The sequence below is a fragment of the Rosa chinensis genome, chromosome 4 (assembly GCF_002994745.2).
Source record: "Rosa chinensis cultivar Old Blush chromosome 4, RchiOBHm-V2, whole genome shotgun sequence".
NCBI classification, from domain to species: Eukaryota; Viridiplantae; Streptophyta; class Magnoliopsida; order Rosales; family Rosaceae; genus Rosa; species Rosa chinensis.
The window spans coordinates 63,354,032-63,377,144 of NC_037091.1; the positions used below are offsets into that span (position 1 = coordinate 63,354,032).

The window sequence follows — 23,113 nt, forward strand, 5'->3', positions numbered from 1 at the left end:
AGGCTCTCTCATGGAGTTTTGTCGAATTGAGCCTCGAGGTCGGCCATAGGACAATCACTCTATCAACGTAGCTTGTGGTTTTGGTGACCGACAAGTCACAAAATAATCATCCAAATTCATGGTCGGGATAATTTTCGCCCATCAGAAAAGGCAGTTGGTATAGTTTTACAACTATACATTTTCTAGGGTTTGTCGGCTTTATTAACAACTCCATGGCACCTGCCGCCTACGCTTACAGTTCGACGTTATATCGCTTCAACTAATTATAGAGACGGTGCCGCTCACTTCGTGTCATTAATAATATCACTAGTAATAGCTACAAGATCAGAGTGAGTTTCGTGTGCGGAATAACCAAAATTTGAAACATGCAATAGAATTAGAATGAGCAAACAGTGGGGGATGAGTCGTATTAATTGCCCTGGCATTAATGGGACTGGAATGAGTAGGTATTCCTTACCTCACTTGGTCAGATATTTGTCCCGACTGTTGCTTTTTTAGTTTTTTACTGTCCTCGTCCATAAAAATAAGTTTTTTTTTTTTTCCCGGTGAATCGTCCATATAAATAAGTCCCCTGTGCAGCGAAGTTAGGAGAGTGCAGCGAGGTTTTAATTCTGATCAGACGACACGTCACCAGTTTAAGATAGGTGATAACGTAGCAGCCATAGATCTTAAACACAAAGGCCGCGTTTGTTTAACAATGTAATATTTATATCCTATCTGGTATATTAGTATGTTTGGCGACCCAGATTATTGAGAATCTCTTATGATATGGAAAGATTTATGTGTAAATGCTAATTGTTTCCTTTTACATTTTATCAATCGCTGTAATTTATTTTTGTGATAATATTTAAGATCTAGATTATTCCATACCATAGAAGGTAGATTGTTTTCCTATATATCTTGTAATATTCTAAATTGTAATTATCATCAATATACCAATTATCATTTTCACATGGTATTAAAGCAAAACGCTCTTGAACCTAAATTTCAAAGTATTTTCAACTAGTGTTAGAATTTCTTTGAGAAGTTTTTAACTTCTCCTTGTGTTTATCATGGCTGTCATCCATAAACTTCAAGTAATTGCTCCCAATCTTACCGTTGAACAATGCCTATAAATTATGGCACTGATAAAGAGTAAGGGTGTTTTTCCAGCTCAAGCAAATGGAACAGGTTTACCACATTCCTCTTCTTTTCTTAATCAATGGATCATAGATAGCGGGGCAACAGACCATATTACATCCATTCCTAATTCTTTATCAAATCTTGTTCCGACACCTTCGTTTTCTCTTGTGAAGTTACCTAACTGTGAACATGCTCCTATTCATTCAATTGGAGATTTTTCTTTTAGTTCTAATCTTCGTCTAAATGACGTGATTTGTGCTCCAAGTTTTAAGGTTAATCTTATCTCAATAAGTAAGCTTACAAAATCTCTTAAATGTTTCATCACCTTTTTTCCTGACATGTGTCTTTTGCATGACTTAGTTACGAAGAAGATAATCGACTTGGGTAGTGAGCATAACGGTCTTTATTACCTCACTACAAATTTAGCCACTAAACCTTCACATGTTTCTTCTGCCAATCATGCAATCATTTCTTCCACCTTGTGGCATCGACGTCTTGGTCATCCTTCTCCAAATCGCTTGCAATTGCTAGCCAAAACAATTCCCAGTGTTTCTTGTAGCGTAGATAAAGTATGTGATGTCTGTCCATTAGCCAAGCAAACACGTCTCTCATTCAATTTGAGTACTATTTCCACAACAAAACTATTTGCTCTCATTCATTGTGATATTTGGGGTCCTCACAAAATTGCATCTCATTCCGGTGCAAGGTATTTCTTGACAATTGTGGATGACTTTAGCAGATGTACATGGTTGTATCTTATGCATGCCAAATCTGAAACTCAAAATCTTCTGAAATCTTTTCTTGCCTTTACTGAGACACAATTCAATCAAAAGGTACAACACATTCGTTCTGATAATGGAAGTGAGTTTTTATCTATGCGTTCATTTTTTCAAGCTAATGGCATCATTCATCAGCACTCTTGCGTTTACACACCCCAACAAAATGGAGTTGTGGAACGAAAACATCGCCATATAATCACGATTGCCCGTGCTTTACTTTTTCAAGCTAATCTTCCATTGGAGTTTTGGGCGGAATGTGTTCTCACAACAATTTATTTTATCAACCGTCTGCCTACACCACTCTTGTCTGGTAAATCTCCATTTGAAAAAATATTTCAACGTATTCCCCAATATTCTCATATTCGTGTTTTTGGTTGTCTTGCATATGCCACTAATGTTCACCCCAAACACAAATTTAATCCTCGTGCTCATAAATGCATATTTGTTGGATATCCTTTCGGTCAAAAGGCATATAAACTTTATGATCTAACTACCAAAAAGTTTTTCACTAGCAAGGATGTTGTTTTTGATGAGGATATCTTTCCTTATAAGCAAGATTCTCCTAATCTTTCTCTGCAGCCTCATGATGCAGTGCTTCCTAATGTGATTCCTGAAAATGATGTCCCTCAAGAACCCTTGTCTACATCTAGGGTTTCTCCCATTGAACACACCCTTCCTCAAGTTGACAATTCTTTATCTCCAGATGTCTTGTCTGACCATAAGACTCATTCCAATGATCAGACACCTCCATCACCATCTTCACATCATTCATCCCCTCAACTTGACAATTCTTCACCTTCATCACCTCCTTCTTCTCCTCCAGTACCTAATGAGGATATTGTCTCTGCACCTCGCCGCTCAGAACACGTTAGAAAACCAAATGTCAAACTAAAATATTATGTTTGCTCTCATGTTGTGTTGCCTACGCAGGAGGATTCATCATCTTTGTGGGGTTTCCTAATAAAGGTACGCGTTATCCACTTTCTAATTACATTTCGTATCACCGTTTTTCTTTATCTCACCGTTCTTTTATTGCCAATATTACTCGATCGAAATGTGGAACCTAATAGTTTTGCAGAGGCCATAAAAAATCCTCAATAGCAAGAAGCAATGACATCTGAAATTCAAGCTTTGGAGGCTAACAACACTTGGATCCTTACTCCTCTTCCTCCCGGCAAGGAACCCATTGGCTGCAAATGGGTGTACAAGATCAAGTATAATTCATATGGCACCATTGAACGTTACAAGGCCCGCCTCGTTGCCAAGGGTTACACCCAAGTTGAAGGAGTGGATTATTGTGAGACTTTCTCACCCACTGCCAAGCTCACCACATTTAGGTGTCTCCTCGCTATTGCTGCCTCCCGAAATTGGAGTCTTCATCAAATGGACGTACAAAATGTGTTCCTTCATGGTGACCTTTATGAAGAGGTTTATATGCTTCCTCCACCTGGATTCAGTCGACAGGGGGAGAATATGGTATGTCGATTAAATAAGTCATTGTATGGTCTCAAACAAGCTTCCTGAAATTGGTTCTCCAAATTTTCCAATGCTATTCAAAAGGCTGGTTACAAGCAATCCAAGGCTGATTATTCATTATTTACACGTGTGGTTGGTAATTCTTTCACTGCTGTGCTCATTTATGTTGACGATATTGTGCTCATTGGAAATGATCCCAAAGCCATTGAATTATTAAAGGCATTTCTTCATAAGGAATTTCACATAAAGGATCTTGGCAATCTTAAATATTTTTTGGGCATTGAAGTCTCATGGTCCAAGAAAGGAATTTTTGTTTCTCAACGAAAATATGCATTAGATATTCTACTTGATGCAGGTCTTACAGGAGCACGTCTATGTCATTTTCTTATGGAACAAAATTTAAAGCTTACACCTACAAATGGGGAAATTCTTAAAGATCCCACACGATATCGGAGATTGATTGGGAAACTCATTTATCTCACTGTGACAAGACCAGATATTGTGTATTCTGTTCGGATTCTTAGCCAATTCATGAATCAGCCAAGGAAACCTCATATGGAAGCTGCCATGAGAGTATTGCATTTTATTAAGGGAAATTCGGGTAGAGGCATTTTCTTTCCATCAGAAAATGATTTGGCTTTAAAAGCTTATTGTGACTCAGATTGGGCAAGTTGTCCAACAACAAGAAAGTCAACAACTGGATATTCTGTTTTCCTTGGTAATTCATTGATTTCTTGGAAATCTAAGAAGCAAAGTAATGTGGTGTGTTCATCAGCAGAAGCAGAGCACTGTGCTATGGCTATGACTTGTTGAGAATTAACTTGGTTGAGGTACATTTTACAAGATTTTCAGATTATTCATGATAAACCTGCTTCTTTGTATTGTGATAACCAAGCTGCATTACATATCGCCGCCGACCCGGTTTGTCATGAAAGAACAAAACATATAGAGATTGATTGTCATGTGGTTCGAGAGAAGTTACAAGCCGGATTGATTTCTACTAGATATGTTCCTTCTTCTCTACAAATCGCAGACATTTTCACAAAGGCATTGGGAAGAGATAGTTTTGAATCTTTAGTTTCCAAGTTGGGACTTCATAACATTCACTCTCCAACTTGAGGGGGAGTGTTGAGAATCTCTCATGATATGGAAAGATTTAGGTGTAAATGCTAATTGTTTCCCTTCACATTTTGTCAATCGCTGTAATTTATTTTTGTGATAATACTTAAAATCTAGATTATTCCATACCATAGAAGGTAGATTGTTTTCATATATATCTTGTAATATTCTGAATTGTAATTATCATCAATATACCAAGGGAAAATCGTCCGTACAGTACCTGACCTTTGCCCCATTCTAAACTTCAGTACCTCACATTCAGAAAATATCAGAACGGTACCTGAGGTTCTGACCCCGACCGAAGAATGGTATCTGGAGCCGTTAGCTCCGTTACAGAAGCTGACAGCTGGCATATTTTGATAAGTAAATGACCAATTTACCCTTTGTTTTTTTGTTTTACTTAATTTTCTTCATATAACTTCCTCTTTGTCTCTCTCTGACTCCCTCCCTCTCTCTCTCTCTCTCTCTCTCTCTCTCTCTCTCTCTCTCTCTCTCTCTCTCTCTAAACCTCACTCATCCACCCGACTACAACAAACCCGAACAATGGGCTCCGATGACCTCTCCACCGTGTTCGCCTCCACTGACGATGAGAAGTACAAGTTCAAGAGGCCGGAGACCGCACCGTCCATAAATATCCATCGTTGTATTCCCAAGTAAACATCAACATGATTTTCTTCCACATACTTTCACCATAGAATCCGAAATTTGCCATTCACCCCAAGTGAATACATGCTAAAACAACCTTCACCATCGTCACCGCATCAACCCTCACATTCTCTATTACTTTCATCTCCTCAAAAAGACGCAAAACCTCCTTATACCTACTACACTTACTATACTCACATATCAAAGATTCCACCAAACCAAATATATCTCACGCATTTCATCAATCACTTTCTGGGCACAAACCAAATCACCACAACTCGAATACATATGAACCAATTCCATTCAATGACTCCATTCAATCCAAAATCAACCAACTCTAGAAATCCAAAGAAACCCAATTCTTAAGAATCCCAAGTCAATTCTGTAGTGCATTTTCGAAATAACGGTTTTGCACAACCTAACCTGCAATTTGATTGAGGGTTCAACTCTTTCTCACAATTAAGGAAACTGCAATCCAATTTGCACCAACATAATCCTTGGAAGCTGCAATGCATAAATTGGAAAGGAAAATTAGGGAAACAAAATTGCTCATAGAAGATGAAACAGAGAGCCCTCAAACTTTCTCACAATTTCCTAAAAAACTCACTTCCTGCCTCACTGTTCCAATTCAAACCCAGCAACATATTGATGGCAATTATCTCAACATCGCGTGAATTGATCATCACAGTACCCAATTCTTTCTCTCTCTTTCTCATAGCTTTCAAATCGACTTCTAAGGTGGCAGCAATGGAAGCCATGGCCTTCTGGAATCGTGTCGAATCGACCTGGCGATCTTCGACGCGGTCAGTGAGCTTATCGAAGGCTTTGCTCTGTTGCTGCAAGTCCTTGGAGTCCTCGATCCTATCAATTCCTTCTTCGGGTCAGTGAAGGTTGGGTCCGATCTGAGAGACTGTAGTGATATTGGTGGCTCCATTGAGACCGAATTGAGATTTGGATTCAAGAGAGAGAGAGAGAGAGATGAAAGTTGATGTCGGAGTTTAGGTCGGTGAAGGCTGATTCCGATCTGAGAGACGGTGGCGAAGCTTGTGGCTCTGTTGAGACCGAGGAGAGTTGAATGAGAGAGAGGAGGAGAGTTGAATGAGAGAGAGAGAGAGAGAGAGAGAGAGAGAGAGAGAGAGGAACAGTAGGCCGGGAGAAAGAAAAAGAAATAGAAAAAGATGAATTAGATAAAAAAAAATTGGATTAAGACATGAAAAGACGAAAATATCCTTCAATTGTCAACTTTTGTAACGGAGCTAACGGCTCCAGGTACCATTCTTCGGTCGGGGTCAGAACCTCAGGTACCGTTCTGATATTTTCTGAATGTGAGGTACTGAAGTTTAGAATGGGGCAAAGGTCAGGTACTGTACGGACGATTTTCCCATATACCAATTATCATTTTCACACAGATAACATGTAACCTGAATAAATTAATCTTGTCAGGTTGGGATATCCAATCTGGTTGAAATGGTAAGATAAAATATATTTGGTGAGAGCAACCACCCTTTTCTCTTTATTCCTTTTTTTTCCGTCTCTCTCTCTCTCTCTTTTCTTTTTTATTTCCTAAGAACTGCAACCACCGGAGAAGAGCTCGTCATTATCCTCAACCTTCAGCCACCATCGTCGTCTTCAACCTCCAAACCTCCATCTTCTACCTCAACGCAGTCATCAATTCCTCATCCTCTATCTTCTTCTATTCTATTCTTTTGTTGGTATGTTTTCCATAGACTTCTCAATTGCTAAAATTTCCGATCGCCGCCGCTGCAACTTGCTCTAGTCTCCTAAATTAATCAATCTACCTCGCAACGTAGATTACTCGTTTCACATCCAAATTTGATTTTGACGAAATTTGCATTAAGATGTCAACAAATTTCATCTGCAACTCTGTCTCTCTCTTCTTCTTCTTCTTTTTGTTTTTTTTTCCCTTGATTTGGGAGTCAGTTCCAGGGTAAGGGAAAGTTTAATATTTAAATTTTGAAATTTTATTTAATTAGATTTTATTGGATATATATCAGATTTATTATGGCTCCTATCCAATCTTGTGCTGAAGTGCCAAACACAAGATGAGATTTAGCCAATCCATTCCCAATCTAATCTATTCCAGTCATATATCCTTCTCCAATCCAATCGTGTGTGCCAAACAAGGCCAAAGAGAGAAAGCTCTGAAAATATCTCAGGGTTTTTGCAATATAATGGAATCGTATGTAAAATTATTACAAGCCAAACTATTTATAGTTATAGCTGTCAACAAAATCAAATCCCCAACTACCTTTCCTAACCAACCAATTCTATTACAGGGCTGTAAAATGAATTGCAATTCCAGCTAGATAAAGCCACGTCACCATTAATGAGAATACAGCCACAGCAGCTACCAACTTTGTCAAGGAAAGTAATGGTTGACTCCGTTAATAGCATGCATATGCAGCTACTTGCTCCTCCATGGATATTTCTTGCTGGATCGTTCTGATTTGCACTCGTTGATGATTCATAATTATTGCTTAATTATTTGTACTCAACCATATGGGATTCATTTCACTTAGATATAGCTCCAAGGATAAAGCGACTTAGACCTTAGGTTCTTCGTCGCCGTAGTGAATTAATAGGCAAGAAAATAGAATTCATTTCTTCGTCTAGCCCAAGTAGTGAGGAAACAGTGGAGAACTGTGTTGGCATTACACTATTAGATCCCGCTAAGAGTAAAGGGACATGCCCAAGATATTTAAGGAAGTTTAAAACTATACATATAAAATGGGTTAGCTAGCTAGCTAACTGTGCGTTTAGCATTGACAAAATCAAAAGATTGAACAAACTTTCAGCACCAATATCATGACATATTTTATCTATTGAAGTTCAACTTAACCATGCACAAAAACAAAAGTTCCAAAAATGGGGAAAAAAGCTTAAGTACGTTCATAATAAAACTTAATTGCTGTCTTCTGAGCTTTTATTTATCAAATTAGAATTGAAACTTTCATTTCTCTCTTCGTTTAAAACTACCTTCGAGATGGAGTCACGATTATATATTTACCAATGCATAAAACATTAAGAATAGATGTCTCAGACCATGTATCTTACGATTATAATTGATGTAATCGTTTACGTTTTTAGGATCTTTTAGTGTTATCAATATTAAATATTAATTATCAGTCTATTGGAGTACTTTAATTCACTAATTAAGATTCCTCAACAATTAATTATGGTGCATAATACGCCCAGAATTCTAGAAGAAAAGCACTTGCTCCCTATTATGGTATGTATATATATGAAGGAACAATAATGCTCACGTCCTCTTCTCCAAAAGCAGAAACAGAGGGTACAGTACGACTATCAAAAGAAAAGGTGGGTAAGTATTGTAATGACCGAATCGTACTATAGATACCGGCATGAATACACCACTAACCAACTATTGAATTTACCCATGAACATATATAGTTTTTGGTTTTACTTTACTGACGGACATTTAATGATTTAATAATGGTCCTCATAATGTTTTAAAGTAAATAGTATAAGAGCAGGAAGTATATTGGTAACAGCATTTTATGATATGCAAATTCGAAAACTCATGAACAGATATATGAATATTACATAGCAATTAGCAAATCCAGTTTGCCTTCTTTCTTCATTTACTCTGATAAACCAATGGCCTTGAATGTTAAAGCTAAAGCCTGATCAGTTTCTTGTCTATATCATGGGTTGAAGAAATGTGATACAAGCTATATATGTAAAGTAACAATAATTTCTCTTCTCAAAAAAAAAAAAGTAACAATAATTTCTATATATTTACAAACTGAAGATCCTAGCCCTAGTGAAAGTTAAAATTTAAAGATTCGCCTTAGACTAGGAGACCGTTGAGTCTTATGTACGTAACTCCGAATTTTATCAGGTGTAGGTCTTCATAATCTTGATTGCTAATTAAAGAGTAAAGACCTATTTACAAATCTACTGTAGGTGCTGCCGACACAGTACTTTTAGGTGATTAAAGGCTGTAGCTCTCTCTCTCTCTCTCTGTACGTGTCTGTATGCCTGTAGAGCTTATATATGTAAGTACATTTGTGTTAAATTATTGGTGGAGTCAAACATTTTACTGTGCCAGTGTTAAATTATTGGTGGAATCATATTCTGCATTGTGCCAGATAAACCTAATTCATTATTGTTATCACAACCTTTCAGATGCCATTGTGCATAATGTGTTTACTTTATGGTCTAAAGTGGAGTGCTCATGATCGGACCGATATACACACACATGCAGATACATATACAATAGTTCTGTTTATAATCAATGTGACACAATCTTCTGCAGCATTACCCAACTGTTCTGTAGCATGCATGATACAAATTAACAGAAAATGCAGGACCAGGCAAATATGAAACTAATATTGACATATATATGAGAGCTTGCTAGTTATGCATATGTATTGACCTTTCATTTTCGATGGATTTTGATCGACAATACAATACGATGGAGTTTCATATATAGAAATAGAAATGGTACAGCAAACTAAACTAATTAAGTAAAGAAGGGGGACACCAACCTTACTCTTCCTCTGTGTTTGAACAAATAGAAGAAATAGAAGTGGGAAGAACGACAAAAAACAGAACCGGCTTGATCATAATGGTGTGCCACATTATTCCATGAAAGAGAAGACACGCATGCATACTATTATTACTTGAATATATAGATTCCTAGTTATGTGCTCCCTTAAATTGTTCAAAGAAACTAATAATATTGGTCTGCCATGAAATCTGAAGTAGTGTCTGTGCTTGCGGTTCTGCTCATAGGTAATTTGGTATCCTTAGCACCTTTAAGATTGTCGCTCTCGAGTGGAAAGAGCTCCAGAGTTTGAGTTTCTCTGCTTTCTTCTTCTTCTTTGAATTCTTTGTAAATACTGGGTGTAGTCAATACCATACCATAATCATAATAGTGATGGAAGTCCAAGAGCTTTGTGTAAATGACTGTAGCTGACGCGTTTGTGTCTGAGGTCGATCCAGGTGAATCGGATTGTTCCACAAGTAGCTTGGAGGAATTGCTTTTCACCATGCTCATCATCCTCTCTTGCAGTACTGTAGATGATTCCTGAGGACGTACAGTAACAAATGAAACTCATGCATATATATATATGTGTGTGTGTGTGTGTGTATTGTAAAGCAGTTAATATCCATATCACGCATTCAGTTAATTTCTATATTTTTTTTTAGATTTTGATATACGGGTACACGTTTACCTGATCGGAAAGAACAGTTAAGTTTGGTAGTGTCCGCCTATTCTGCTGCTCAACTTCAAGACAACGAACAAAGTCACCTGCAAGTAAACGATTTTCATAACTTGTAATAATCTGTTAATTAATTTTTGCACCCGCGCGCTCAACTTTGAAACTCATATAGAACCAACAAATTTACAAGACCTTATACACGAGTGCCCGTTCAATTAATTAGGTTCTCCAGCTCTTGGCTAGGGTTAGCTGACTTGCCTGGTGAGCGTAAAGCACGGGTACATTATTTGTACTGAATGGTCTTAATTATTATTAACACAACCATTAAGTCTCTCACTCTCCCCTCCTCGATCATAACATAGATATTCAATATGTTATACAGTTATTGAGCCGTGGGTGACCTAAAGGAGGTGGACTCACCAAGTGTCGAGCCCTAATCCCCCTATTACCTGGCCGGGGAGCCATGTGTCCAACACATAGACTAACTGCATGTTAATAATAAAATGATGCTAATTAAATGGTACCTCCTGCAGATTCTTTGTCGTGGAGACTGCTAATTGTGTTGTTAGTCAAAGTTTGTTGTTGTTGTTGTTTAGAGTCAGACTGATACATGGACATGAGTTCACGGCGTCTCTTCTGCCTCTCCCTGGCTCGGTGGTTCTGAAACCAGTAGAATACATTCTTGCCTTCAACCCTCCCATAGTTTCGAAGCCCTGCAGTCACCTGTCGGATTTGTTGGGTCGTCGGTGTCTTGATCCCAGATCGATAGAGCTCCTCCAGGTGCATTATCTGCTCCGGGGTTGGATTCCATCGGGAATTTCGCGGAGGAGCTGCAGCTGCCGGTTGTTTATCACTATAAAAACAATCACTGCCTTGCTCATCCAACGTCACTGGAACCACTGCATACATTTGAAATCATATTATCACCTACCCACAGAATAATCAGACGATCAAAGTATAATATATACATATATGTGTGTGTGTGTGTGTGTGTGTGTGTGTGTGTGTGTGTGTACATCAGTACGTACTCTGATGGCGGAAGAAAGGGATTTGGGTCATGTTGGAAGTAGAGGTAAGCTTTGGAGTGAGTAGTACTGCAGGCTGAGGATATGCAGCTTTGATCGAGTAATTCAGGCAGAGCCCTATTATTCAAACTATGATGGCCAACTAGACAAGGGAATGTTTTGAATCATGAGCAAAGATGGTAAGGGGATGGAGAGAGTCAAGTATCTCTATATATACATATATATATAGTCATATATAGACATGCAGGAATAGCGGAGGCACTAGTACAATATTAGGCAACAGCAACATTTCATTGGCCACGTATTAAAGAAGTGTGGGTAGTTTCACTGTTTAAGTAAATGTTATAATATTTGTCACATTTGCCCTTTATACTCAAGCCTAGTGTCGGGCATTTAGAATTGGTATTATATTTGTGGTGATGGACTGATCGATGGACCCTTGTCTCTTCTCTTCTCTCTCGCGTCCCCCTTCACTTGCATCTTCTTCTTGTACTCACTGAAACCATCATCAAGGAATCAATCCTTCAAATTTGTTCAGCCTCAGCGCCTTGTCTTAGTTCTCAATGGATCTACCAATTTTGTATGGGTCTATGCTTCTAATCAAAGATTCCCTATTATTTTCATTCAAAACCCTTCAGCAGCTATGGGCGCCGAATTTAGAGAGTCGAGAGTTGGTAAAGATCTGGAGAGAGCAATAATAATGGGTAAACCGCAAGAAAAGAAAAGAAGGAGATCAAGACTACTCTGCAGCTGCGGATACAAATCAGACTTTGATTGCCTCTCGCCTCCTCACTCAACATACAAGGTTAAGGTAGGCACTATTGTGGGTTTATTTATTCTTTTCTGATGAACAAATTAAATTTTGATGCTTTAGATTTTGTGATTAGGTCTATATATATCTCTTGATGCATTTACTTATTGTTTCCTAGCTTTCAGACGTCATTTCATTACAGTTTTGTACTCTATGAAAGCATTTAGGTCTTACCGTCTAATATAAAAGCACATACTTATGGTTTTGATATGCCCTGTTTCACCTCTCGGCAGCGTGATTGTGGAAGACCTCCTGTGCCCAGGAAGGATAAAAAAGATCACCCTTTACGTTGATAAGGCAAATTTTTGAGATCTCAAGTATCTATATGCCATAATTCATTCGTGTCCATGAAATACTTTGTTTCTGTTTACCATGGTTCTTGACTTGCCTTGTTTGATTTATGCAGTTGTGGGAGATACATGTTGCTGAACGTACTGATGATTTTGGATGATGTGGAGGCCAATCCTGGAAAATATAAAGACAAAAAACTATCAGTTGTTAACAGATACCAAAGATTTGAATGAAGAAAAAAGTACAAAAGCTTATATTATATTATAATAGAAAACCTTAGTATCAAAAGAGATTCTGGTGAAAAAAAAAAAGAAGAGATTCTGGAGCACTTACTTTCTTTTGTCACATATTTGTTTGCAGAAAACAAGTGAACCTTTATAATAAAGGAAGTCAGCCACTTGCATCAGTTGAGGGACCCACTCTGTCAGAACTCGGAAGAAAACGTCTGTTTGGGCAATAACCGCGCCTCTAGAGGGCACATACTATTTTTTATTTTTTTTATCGTTGCTGGCTTGCTGCAACGTTGCTACCGTCTATAGTAAGTCGTGCATGGCGTGGCTAGTAATTTAATCTCTCGTAAATCACTATTTGAACTGGACCAAGTAAAGCAGAGGACTGCCGTGCCGGACACGCGTCGCTCTTTGGAAGAACCCCTGGCAATCCTTGTTCAAAACCCATGTCACTTAATTCTCACCAGCGCCCATGCATTTACTTTCCAACAAAACCCTGTCTCCACTAAATAAATCCACCACCTTTGCTCTTATCCATTTTTTTTTTTTTGTTCAATTGCTCTTATCCACTTCAGTTCAAATATTACCCTAATTTTTGTTTTTGAACAAAATTCGATCATGATTTTTCTTGATCATGTTTGCTTTAGTTTAAAAAAAGAAGAAGTTCTTATTCATGAACTTCATTACGGTCTAAAATATGAAAAGACTTCTCAAAAAACATTTCAAGAATAAAGTTTTAATCGAACTAGATTTAGGACTATGAAAAATACGATTTTGACCTTCATTCAAGATTCTTGTTTTAGTCTATGTTGCATATTAATTTCCTCATGAACAAAATTCTAAGATTACTAATTTACTATATATCTCTACTACTATAAAGCCAGGCGTGGTTTTGGTGTCAAAGGCTTCACCAATTTTTTAAAGTCCCCAAATTGTCCACCACAGATACAAAGTTCAGTGAAATAAAAGATATCAAATAGGGCTATTACTGTAAAAGACTAATAAAATGAAAGAAAATATAAATACGGAACTACACAACTGTGCGGCAGAGAAAAGAAAAGGAAAAAAAGAATTTGCATGCAGTCGCACACGATCTGCAAACCACAGATAACTGCCAGGGAGCACGATCTAAACACAAACGAAGATTCAGACGTCGTGGGAGTTGATCGGAGTACATATGGCTCCAACAATACTCATCCCTCACTCAATTTACTGTTCATACAGAAAGAGGAGCAGAAAGAGGAGGGGAATTGTTTATCAAGTCGGCTGACAATTTTGCAGATTCACCTAAGGTCAGACTTGATAATTGTCATTGGATAATTTTCAGATTTCAATTTTCATATGCACTTTTTGGGTTTTGATGGGTTTGTGTATAATTTTTGGGGTTTTGGTTTTCTTGGGGTTAATGGTTTTCTGCCAGGCACAGAGCAACGACGATACTGGCATTGATGCAGGAAGTGGCGCAATTCTTAAGAACAAAGGTATGCCGAAATTTATTATCTAGGTGTCATTTAGCTTACATTTTGGGGTTAACTTTTGTTCATAGTTGTTTTCTCTAAATTTTGCAGGTATCTTGAACTAATCACTAATTTCTTTTGTTCCTGGTAATCGTTGCTCTCTGCTTTCCTGTTTTCCTTTTCCATGTATTTAACTTAATTTAGTTTCCCAATTCCCAATTTCTATTTATTCCCTGTCATCACTCATCACTATGGATTATGCTTTCCATTGATTATCAATATCATCACTAAGGATGTTTTTTTAACCTAGATTGTGAATATTGTCTCAAGAATACAAACATGGCAAAGAGAACAGGTACTCTTATCCAGATTATATTTGATTTATGCAGTTACTTTTTCCCATTTATCTCAACCTGCGGTTGTATTGTTTTGGATTTTCTTGGCTTTTGCAACCTGTTTCTATAAATTCACAATCTAGAAGAATAGGGAAGAGATACAGATTGGATGAAATTGATATACCAAACACTGAGAAGTGAGAACATGCACTTATCCGATACTAAAGTGATCTTAGAATTGTTTATGATTTGTACTCCCCTATTATTAGGTAGGTTTGATGTGCCTCTAGGATACGGACATATGGGTTTATATATATCAGTATTGACATCGAATTCTACCTAAGTGAATCCAGTACTGGAGTTTATCATCAGTCTAGAGCCTGCTCAATATTACAGATGAAGAACAATGGTTTATATGAATTTCTTACTTTTTGGTTTAAACTTCATTGTTCTATAGGTGAACGTATTAATACTAACTCTTTCCTTTTGTTACTTTCTTTCATTGGAGTGCAGATGCAGGACTTTGGAATATGATGTTGCTGATTCTTTGATTTTATATCATCCACATGTCTTTATAGGTAAAGGTCGTTCAGTTCAGTTCATGAATGTCTTAAATTGATTTGTCCAGTTCATGAATTGCTTAAATTGATGCTCATTACGCTTTCTTTTCTTTTTCTATTTCTTTTATTAATCTCACTTAGACATCTTATTCATTATTCTTCTTTTACTAAGTACAATAAACTATACTAATTGTTTCCCTATGTGAAATTGGGAATCTGGAGCATGCAGGTATTTCTCTAACTTTGTTTTAGATGAATTGCAGTGATGATATTGTATTGTTTGGTCTCAGACCCTTGATCTACAGTTTTATAGTACTGATATACTTTATAGCTTATACTTCTTTCAAATTTTGGGTAGTGTGGAACTGCGGATTTCCATCGTGTTTCTTCACCATGAAACTCAAACTACAAACAAATACACTGATTACTACAGTTTTACTTTGTAGGAATTGTTTTCAATGGAACTTCTATTCTTTTTCTGCAATAATGGACGCAAGACTTACATTCAGGGTATGAAAATCTTTATTCGATAATCGGTACCGACTTTGAAAGATCAACATTCAGGGTGAAACTAATTGTTGATTAGATGATTGTAGTGTTTCGTTTATTGATTTTGGGATTTGCTATCTAATTGTTTTGTTTCCTCTGTGCTACTCAGGAATATTGAACATTTAAGGAATTTCTATATAGAGTCAGATTTCTTAGATTCCAGGTATGATTTGGTTTTTTAATTTGAAAGAGAGTAGCCGCCAAAATGAAGTTTTGTTCTAATCGTCTTAATTTTGAGAAGATTCTGAGAAGATTGCTGCATCTGATTTTTTTTTCTCTCTCTTGAAAAAGACACAATCTTGACTTTGGGTTGCCATATGAATAGATATTTCTGACATCATATAGTAGTAGAGATTGCGCACTGGCATTTTTGAATTATGCTATCTAATTTTGACTTGGATGATTATCTGGCCCTTCACTATTTTTTTCACTCACACTCACTCACATCTAGCCATTCCTCTGTTTGTTTTGTGTCTAAGCTATGGATTTGTTTCACCAATTTTTTTTAAAGAAAAACGCTAAAGAGATGTATTATTTTTTGTAGATACTAACCCCAACAACTCATGGACCTAATGGAGCATGCACGTATTCGGCATCGACAACGGCGACAGTCAATGAGTTATTCACAACAACAAGCATATTTGGCACGACCATGTGCAATAGCTCAAGGAAAGCGACTAATGGTGGAAACTAGCCCAAGCAACAAAACTGAACAAGCTCGAGGTACTTCTTTATCAATAGATAAATAAGATTATAAACTTACATATTTGATTGCATTTTTCAAAATTTATTACAACCTTTGATTTTGTGTAATTATTTTTATTTGTAGGAAATGTACGAAATAGGCGCCCTCAACAAAAGAAAAAGTTCCAAAGAGACGAGGGCTTTAGGAGACGTGTTTCTGTGTTTTCATTTGGTTGGCGGATGGGACAATCAGTAAAAATGAACACCGCTTATCTCAGTGAGCTGATTTTAAAGAGTGGAAGAAAAAGAAGCATGCACAGTATGTAATCTTAAGAGTTGTTTCTTTTCTTTTAAGTACAGTAATTTACTTGATTGTCACCATTTGAAATTCTTGCAGTTGGCGATACAAAAACGCACGTAGAGAGTTGATGACACTTGATATTTATCACATTAAACGAACTTGGAGAAAGGTTTTGCGCATTAGGTATTCATTAGGATCTATAATTTGTTCATTTTGTTGCATGCATCTTCAATGGTCACAAAAATTTATTTACGTTTTTTTTTTTTTTTTTACAATTTTGAATATGGATGAGCAGGAGGCAAAAGCATCGTGAACAAAACAGCTTTTTAGCTAAGGTATTATAAATTTTAATTGTGATACTTAAGAGCAAGTATAGAAGAATAATATTGGACCATTATGAAGCCTCCTCACAATAATAATGTGTTTCTCCTAATAGTTCTACATCAAGCATTTTCAGAAGTTGAGGCATAATACTGAGGTGATTATATAATGAGTTCGTTCGTATGCTATACTTGGTCAAATCATACAATTAAGAGAATATGCATTTCCTGTTACTACAGAATTCTTCCAATAATTGGAGCAAAGGTGTTGCAGTAAAGGAATTATCTAACTTCATGGTATGTACTTCACTTAGTAGATCCATTTCACTTTATAGTAAAAAACCAAACACACTATCTTATGTTTTGTTATTATTATTTTTTTTAATAATCTTCTGTTCTTTTTTGTACTCTCAATTTGTAGTTTGGGCAGCGACTGATGACAAATGGATGGCTGAGATGGAGTTGATTAGAGCATGTGGACTTTACTTTATTGAACAAATATGTATATAGGCACTTTGTGGAAGTTTCTTTTTAAAAAGTACATTTCTATTGTAAAGATCTGTATTTATGTTTTTACTAATGGATTGCTAAGGACATATACAATATTTTATAATATCTGTATATGCCATATGGTAAGTGTTAGGTAATATGCAACACAGAAATTAAATTCCACTCATGAGTAATATTTCAAACATGCATAGCAAGAGAGGAAGGACAACACGCACGCGCATCGCGCGTGCAGGAAGGCTAGTATATATATAAGAGAACCTTAAGGAATAAGCTTATTATAATCTTGCTTTATCTTCTGTTTATACCTTCTTAAATAAATAAATAAAAATCTACAATTATCTTCATGTCTGATAGTTATTTAAAAAAAAAAAAAAAAAAGGATATGATATTTGTTTTAAAAAAAATAATAAAAAATTATACTCTGTGTGTGTGGCTGCTGGGATTCAAGCCCAGGTCTCCATGGCCACAACGTGGAATTCTTACCACTAAACTACAACCACAACACTATATGTTAAATTCAATAAAACATCTAGTGTATTCCTGTAAAGGCCACGTAACAATTACTTCAGAGCAAGCAATAAGTTGGGGGCTTTTTCTTTAATTTCTTCTTACCCTTAAGTCTAGAAATAAAGATTGAGGTCTCTGATTGAAATAATTAAATCTTTCAGGATGTGCCGCGTGTTTTTATACATATAGTAGATAGACTCAAAATAAAATAGTAAATAGAAAAGAAAAGGTCTACAAAGCAAAATGATATTAAATGAAATCTCATCACGCATGCAAAAAGACAAAAGGAAAAAAGTCACAAACAATACTCAAATTTAAAGTTATTCTACACTTTGATACCTCGATCATGTTTTAAATATATCACTTTGGTACCTCAACTTATTACTTATGCATAACATTCGTACACGCCATTAATAACACCCTCAACTCAAGTGTCATGTAGTTTTCTGCCATGTGTATTTTCGTTCATTCATGTTTTCTCACCAAAAATTCTATGGGAGAGGATCTAAAATTCCTTTCTTTTTGCTGAAAATAAAATCTGTCATCAAGGAAAATATTATATTTGGGTTTATGGAATATCAATTTAAGTTATTGTACTGAAAATTTGGACTTATTGCTATGATCCTAGGAAACAGAATAATAAAAATGAGAAGAGGTGAGAGATTTATCGTTTTTCAGCCTGCTAATTCACAAATAGAGAGTGGCCTGGATGAGATCAGATTGTCTCCTAATTTTATTAATTGTTGATTCTATATCATCTTATCTTAGCTCTTCAACTGTAATATAGATAGTTTTCTTTCAAGTTCTAGGCTTTGAGCATTTCCTCTTTTAATTGAAGAACTCTTCAGACATAAAAGGAAAAATGCTTGTTCAATTCTTTATGCATAATCAATTTCAATACCAATCATAGCAGATCGTCTAGTAGAGTTGTAGAAGTTGCTAAAAACTTTTGGGATCTATGGTTGTTGTAGTTATTTGCTTTCTCTTTAAATATAGATCCATGGTTGTTTGGTTTCCTCGGTAATGAAGAATGATGCAGCAAGTGTTTTTATTTTTATTTTTTTCTTTTTCAATAAAAATAAATATGAATTAAACGGAGAGAGTTTTTGTTAAGTGGCAAATACCATGAGATTTTTTGTGGGAAAACATAAATGCACGAAAATACCTATGACAGAAAGCTATATGACACTTGAGTTAACGGTGTTATTAATGGCGTGTATGAATGTTATGCATAAGTAATAAGTAGAGGTTCCAAAATGATATATTTAGAAGATGAGGTACCAAAGTAGAATGACTTTAAGTTTGGGTACTCTTTGTGACTTTTTTCCAAGGCAAAATACACCATCTTATGGTTTAGGGTGCAATAGTAGTACTGGAGCTATAGCGATCTACATGGATCATGGTCTATATTTATACAAAATTTTTGCGTATGCATCTTGTTTTGTCATAGCTTTTGCTAGCTTGAGTCACCCTACAAACTACGATGGGTGGAATTTTCGTTGAAAGTTGAAATCCGCTGGTTGTTGATCAGTTATTACTTGTTATTATTACGTTTGCACTTTTGTACGCACACAACAGAGGCGGAGCGAGGTTAAGGCCAGGTGGAACCCGTGTTCTAGCTGAATATTTTGAAGAAAAAAAATATGTAATATGTAGGTTATATTAATTAGAATAGATATTATTTGTACCCGTTTAATGATATGTTATTAATTCTAACTCTATTTGACATCAATTATTTAATCAATGAATCAATGATTTCTATTCATTCTTATTCAGTATATGTTAATCAAGTAATGATTCTCAATCAATTATAATCAATTATTTTGCGTAGAGTATTGTTGTAGCTGTTTTTTGGGTTTTCATTACTCCTCTCTTGCGAATCAGTAACGAGTTTACGAATGATTGTTTGATTTCATATATTGAGAAAGAATTTTTACTAGTATAGATGATGAGATTATCATGAAACGATTTCAAAATATGAAATCTCGTTGAAAACAAATTATCATTGTAATAATAAAAATTAAATTTAAAGATTTTATATGTTTTTGTTTTAGGGAAACGAGAATTGAGAGAAAATTGCTGTGTGTTTCTCATTGATAATAGGGGCCTCTTTATATAAAGGATTACAATGCATAGAATCTGAATTGTACAAGGAAAGGTAATCATACAATGAATGGATATCTCTACGATATTTTCCGAGATTCTCTCTAATTAAAACCATATTACCACCAGGTCAAGTAACCTAGAGTTTGGGCCAGACACACAAATAGGGATTTACTTGAACACTCCCCCTGGTGTCGCCCAAACGCGGTGCTTCTCTCCTTGCCTCGCTAAAAACCTTGCCGAGTAACAAAAACCCAGTGGGACAAAAATAACCTAGGTCGAAGGGGAAAAAGAGCACAATGCACCATTCACGTTTCGAGACCATACGCATAGACATCTCCCCCTGATGTCTGCATCTCCCCCCGATGACTACGGTTATGGGAGTTTGGATAACTTCCGTAAATGATGTTACCAACACGTTTCTCGAAAGTGGAATTTAGGCAATGACTTGGTGAGCAAGTCTGCTACATTGTCCTCAGATTCAACCTAGTTCACTTTGATCTTGAGGAGAGTTTGTCGTTGCTGATTATCCTTGATGTTGTCGCTTTTTATGTAGCCTTGCTTCATTTGTTCAAAACAAGCAGCATTACCCTAAATGCTCATAGTCTCATCTGTGGTAGACTTCAAACCACAATTTTTCGAACATGCGTAATTATGAATCCAATCCATATACATTCACAAACCACTTCGTGAAGAGCAATGATCTTTGCATTGTTCGAATATATTGCGACTAGGTTATGTTCTGTAGACCTCCAAGATATCATGGTCTTTACCCATGGTGGACACTTAACCAATTTGGGAATGACCTTTGTGTGGGTCGGAGAGATACCCAATATCAATAAAACATAAAACCTTCCAAAACGCTTATCGTTTGGGGTGGGGATAGAGGACGCAGGCCAGTGTTTGTGGCGTTCCTAGTATGTAATGGGTCCGAATCCATCGTCTCTCTATAGGGATAGAACAAGCCCATATCAACCATACATCTCAAGTATCGAAAGATATTTTTTACACCAATTTAATGGCGTCGCGTTGGCGCAAAGCTATACCTTAGCTAACAAGTTCATTGCAGATGAGATGTCCGGTCTTGTGCATTGAGCTAAGTATAATAATGCGCCTATTGTACTTATGTAAGGCACTTTGGCCTCTAGCACATCTTCGCCATCATCCTTCGGACGAAAAGGGTCCTTTTCAGGATCAAGACTACGGATGATCATGGGGGTGCTTGAAGGCTTGACCTTGTCAAAACGCCTAAGCATCTATCAACACGATGCTCAAGTTTCAAAACGAGACATAATCGTGTTCTTCCAGAATCCTTCATCTCAAACTCGGATTTCAAGTGTTCAGCAGTTTCCCTTAACTCTTTAAGGGCTTCCAATGAATATCATGTCCAACATGAATCGCGATAGAATCCGAAACTTGTTATGAAAACGCATGGGCATATCCATTCCAAATCAAGTAGTCACTTTAGTCAGCGTTTCAACCTCATTGTAAAATCGCGCTCCGTGGTCTAGAGCCACTTGACTTGGGTAAATGAAGTTCACCATGAACCTTCATATATATTCCGTATCTAGATCCCCATAGAGATACGTAGTGACCACATTTGTAAGCTGCATGTTCAGTTATTCGGAAACTACCAAACTGACAGGGTAGTGGAGTGCAATGACATCCATTACGAGAGAATATGACTCATCACAATCGATTCCAGGGCGTTTTGTGAGAAGCCTTGGGCCATAAGCTGAGATTGCCATCTCTTTTTCTCATCATGCTTTCTAACGAAGGCCCATTAGTCAATAGGTTTTATGTTAGGAGTGTTGGCATCACTAGCTCGAAAACTTTCCTCTTCGTTAGAGAATCTATCTTAACCTGGATCATATCTTTCCATTTAGGCCAAATCTCTCTACGTTGGTATTCATTCATCAACGGAGCGTGGTTCGATATCATCGGACTCAACAAACTTATGCGCAATAAAATGCGTGACTACATCATCAATTATGATGGAGTTTTTATTCCACGTCTCATGTACACTAGTGTAATTTTCATAGAGCTCTATATTCTCAGGAATAGGTTCTGACGTTGAGGCGTCCCCTAACGATAACCATAATCCAGAAGATTCTCATGAGACGGATTTTGAGTCTTGATGATCAAAGGATTGGAATGTGCCAAAGTATCCTTTGAACCCACGGGCCTCCCACTGGGGCTAGAGGTGACAAATGGGCCGGCCCGGCCCGGCCCGACCCATTTTAAGCGGGCCTAGTCGTGCTTCGTGCCGTGCTTGGGCCGACCCATTTATTATCTTGCCGGGCTCGTGCCGGCCCATTTACTTAAACATTAAGCCCGGCCCGGCCCATGGCCCGAGCCCATATCGTGTCGGGCCGTGCTCGTGCCTACCCACTATATAACATGATTTTAAAATCTTAATTTGAACAAATAAAAATTAATTTTATTTAACTATTTAGAAAATTAAAATAAATTAAGTTCTACAACGTTTTTCTTAATCTTAGATTTTTAATAATTTTTTATATTCCACTATAAGAAAGAAAGAGAAAAAAAACTCAAAATATATTGTTTTTAGTATATTATTGTGAGATTAATCTTTATTAATATACTAAATCATCTATAATTCTTTCCTTCATTCTATAGTTTTTTTTTTCTTTTTCTTTTTTTCCCTTCATTCTATAGTTGTATTATTATGAGATTAGTTTTTATTAATAAACATATATTTAATATTTAGAAAAAATACTTATGTCAAAATAAGGATATAATGTTTTGTTTCATTATTTTGACAATATAAAAGAAAGCATTGGTGGAATTGTCATGAATTTTTAAATAAAAATGTTTTATATTCAAATCTCATCATTGTAGTTTTTAAATATTTTTAAAAACAAAATGAAATTTTGTGTTTGTAACGGGCCGGCCCACAATATATCTTGCTCGGGCCGTGCCGGGCCGATTACAGGATCGGGCCGGGCCGGGCCAATGGGCCAATATTCTTAGGCCCAGCCCGACCCGTTATTCTCACGTGCTCGGGTCGTGCTGGGCCACTAACGGGCTTGGGCCGTGCCGGGCCGCATTTAAGCTT

The 23,113-nt window shown here is 36.7% G+C and overlaps 1 protein-coding gene and 1 long non-coding RNA gene across 2 annotated transcripts; one reads left to right on the top strand and one right to left on the bottom strand.

Annotated features, from left to right (window-relative positions):
• Nucleotides 1-9,858: 9,858 nt before the first annotated feature.
• LOC112199746 (protein WUSCHEL) lies at nucleotides 9,859-11,260 on the bottom strand. The gene is made up of 3 exons (XM_024340718.1): nucleotides 10,876-11,260; nucleotides 10,364-10,440; nucleotides 9,859-10,215 (listed from the first exon to the last, which is right to left on the bottom strand). The coding sequence occupies exons 1-3, from the start codon at nucleotides 11,258-11,260 to the stop codon at nucleotides 9,859-9,861; spliced, it is 819 nt and encodes a 272-aa protein (XP_024196486.1).
• Nucleotides 11,261-14,473: 3,213 nt separating this feature from the next.
• Nucleotides 14,474-17,465, top strand: LOC121052528. The gene is made up of 11 exons (XR_005809347.1): nucleotides 14,474-14,520; nucleotides 15,014-15,078; nucleotides 15,507-15,570; nucleotides 15,719-15,772; nucleotides 16,154-16,332; nucleotides 16,439-16,612; nucleotides 16,691-16,777; nucleotides 16,890-16,929; nucleotides 17,031-17,072; nucleotides 17,155-17,211; nucleotides 17,336-17,465. It is a non-coding gene; the product is annotated as an uncharacterized LOC121052528 (long non-coding RNA).
• Nucleotides 17,466-23,113: the final 5,648 nt, after the last annotated feature.

Excerpts from the sequence above, each read along its gene's own strand:
- LOC112199746 (XM_024340718.1), bottom strand. The coding sequence starts at position 11,260 with ATGTATGCAGTGGTTCCAGTGACGTTGGATGAGCAAGGCAGTGATTGT. Across the intron at positions 10,441-10,875 it reads CGACAAAGAATCTGCAGGAG|GTGACTTTGTTCGTTGTCTT; the intron begins GTACCATTTAAT and ends GTTTACTTGCAG. Across the intron at positions 10,216-10,363 it reads TAACTGTTCTTTCCGATCAG|GAATCATCTACAGTACTGCA; the intron begins GTAAACGTGTAC and ends GTACGTCCTCAG.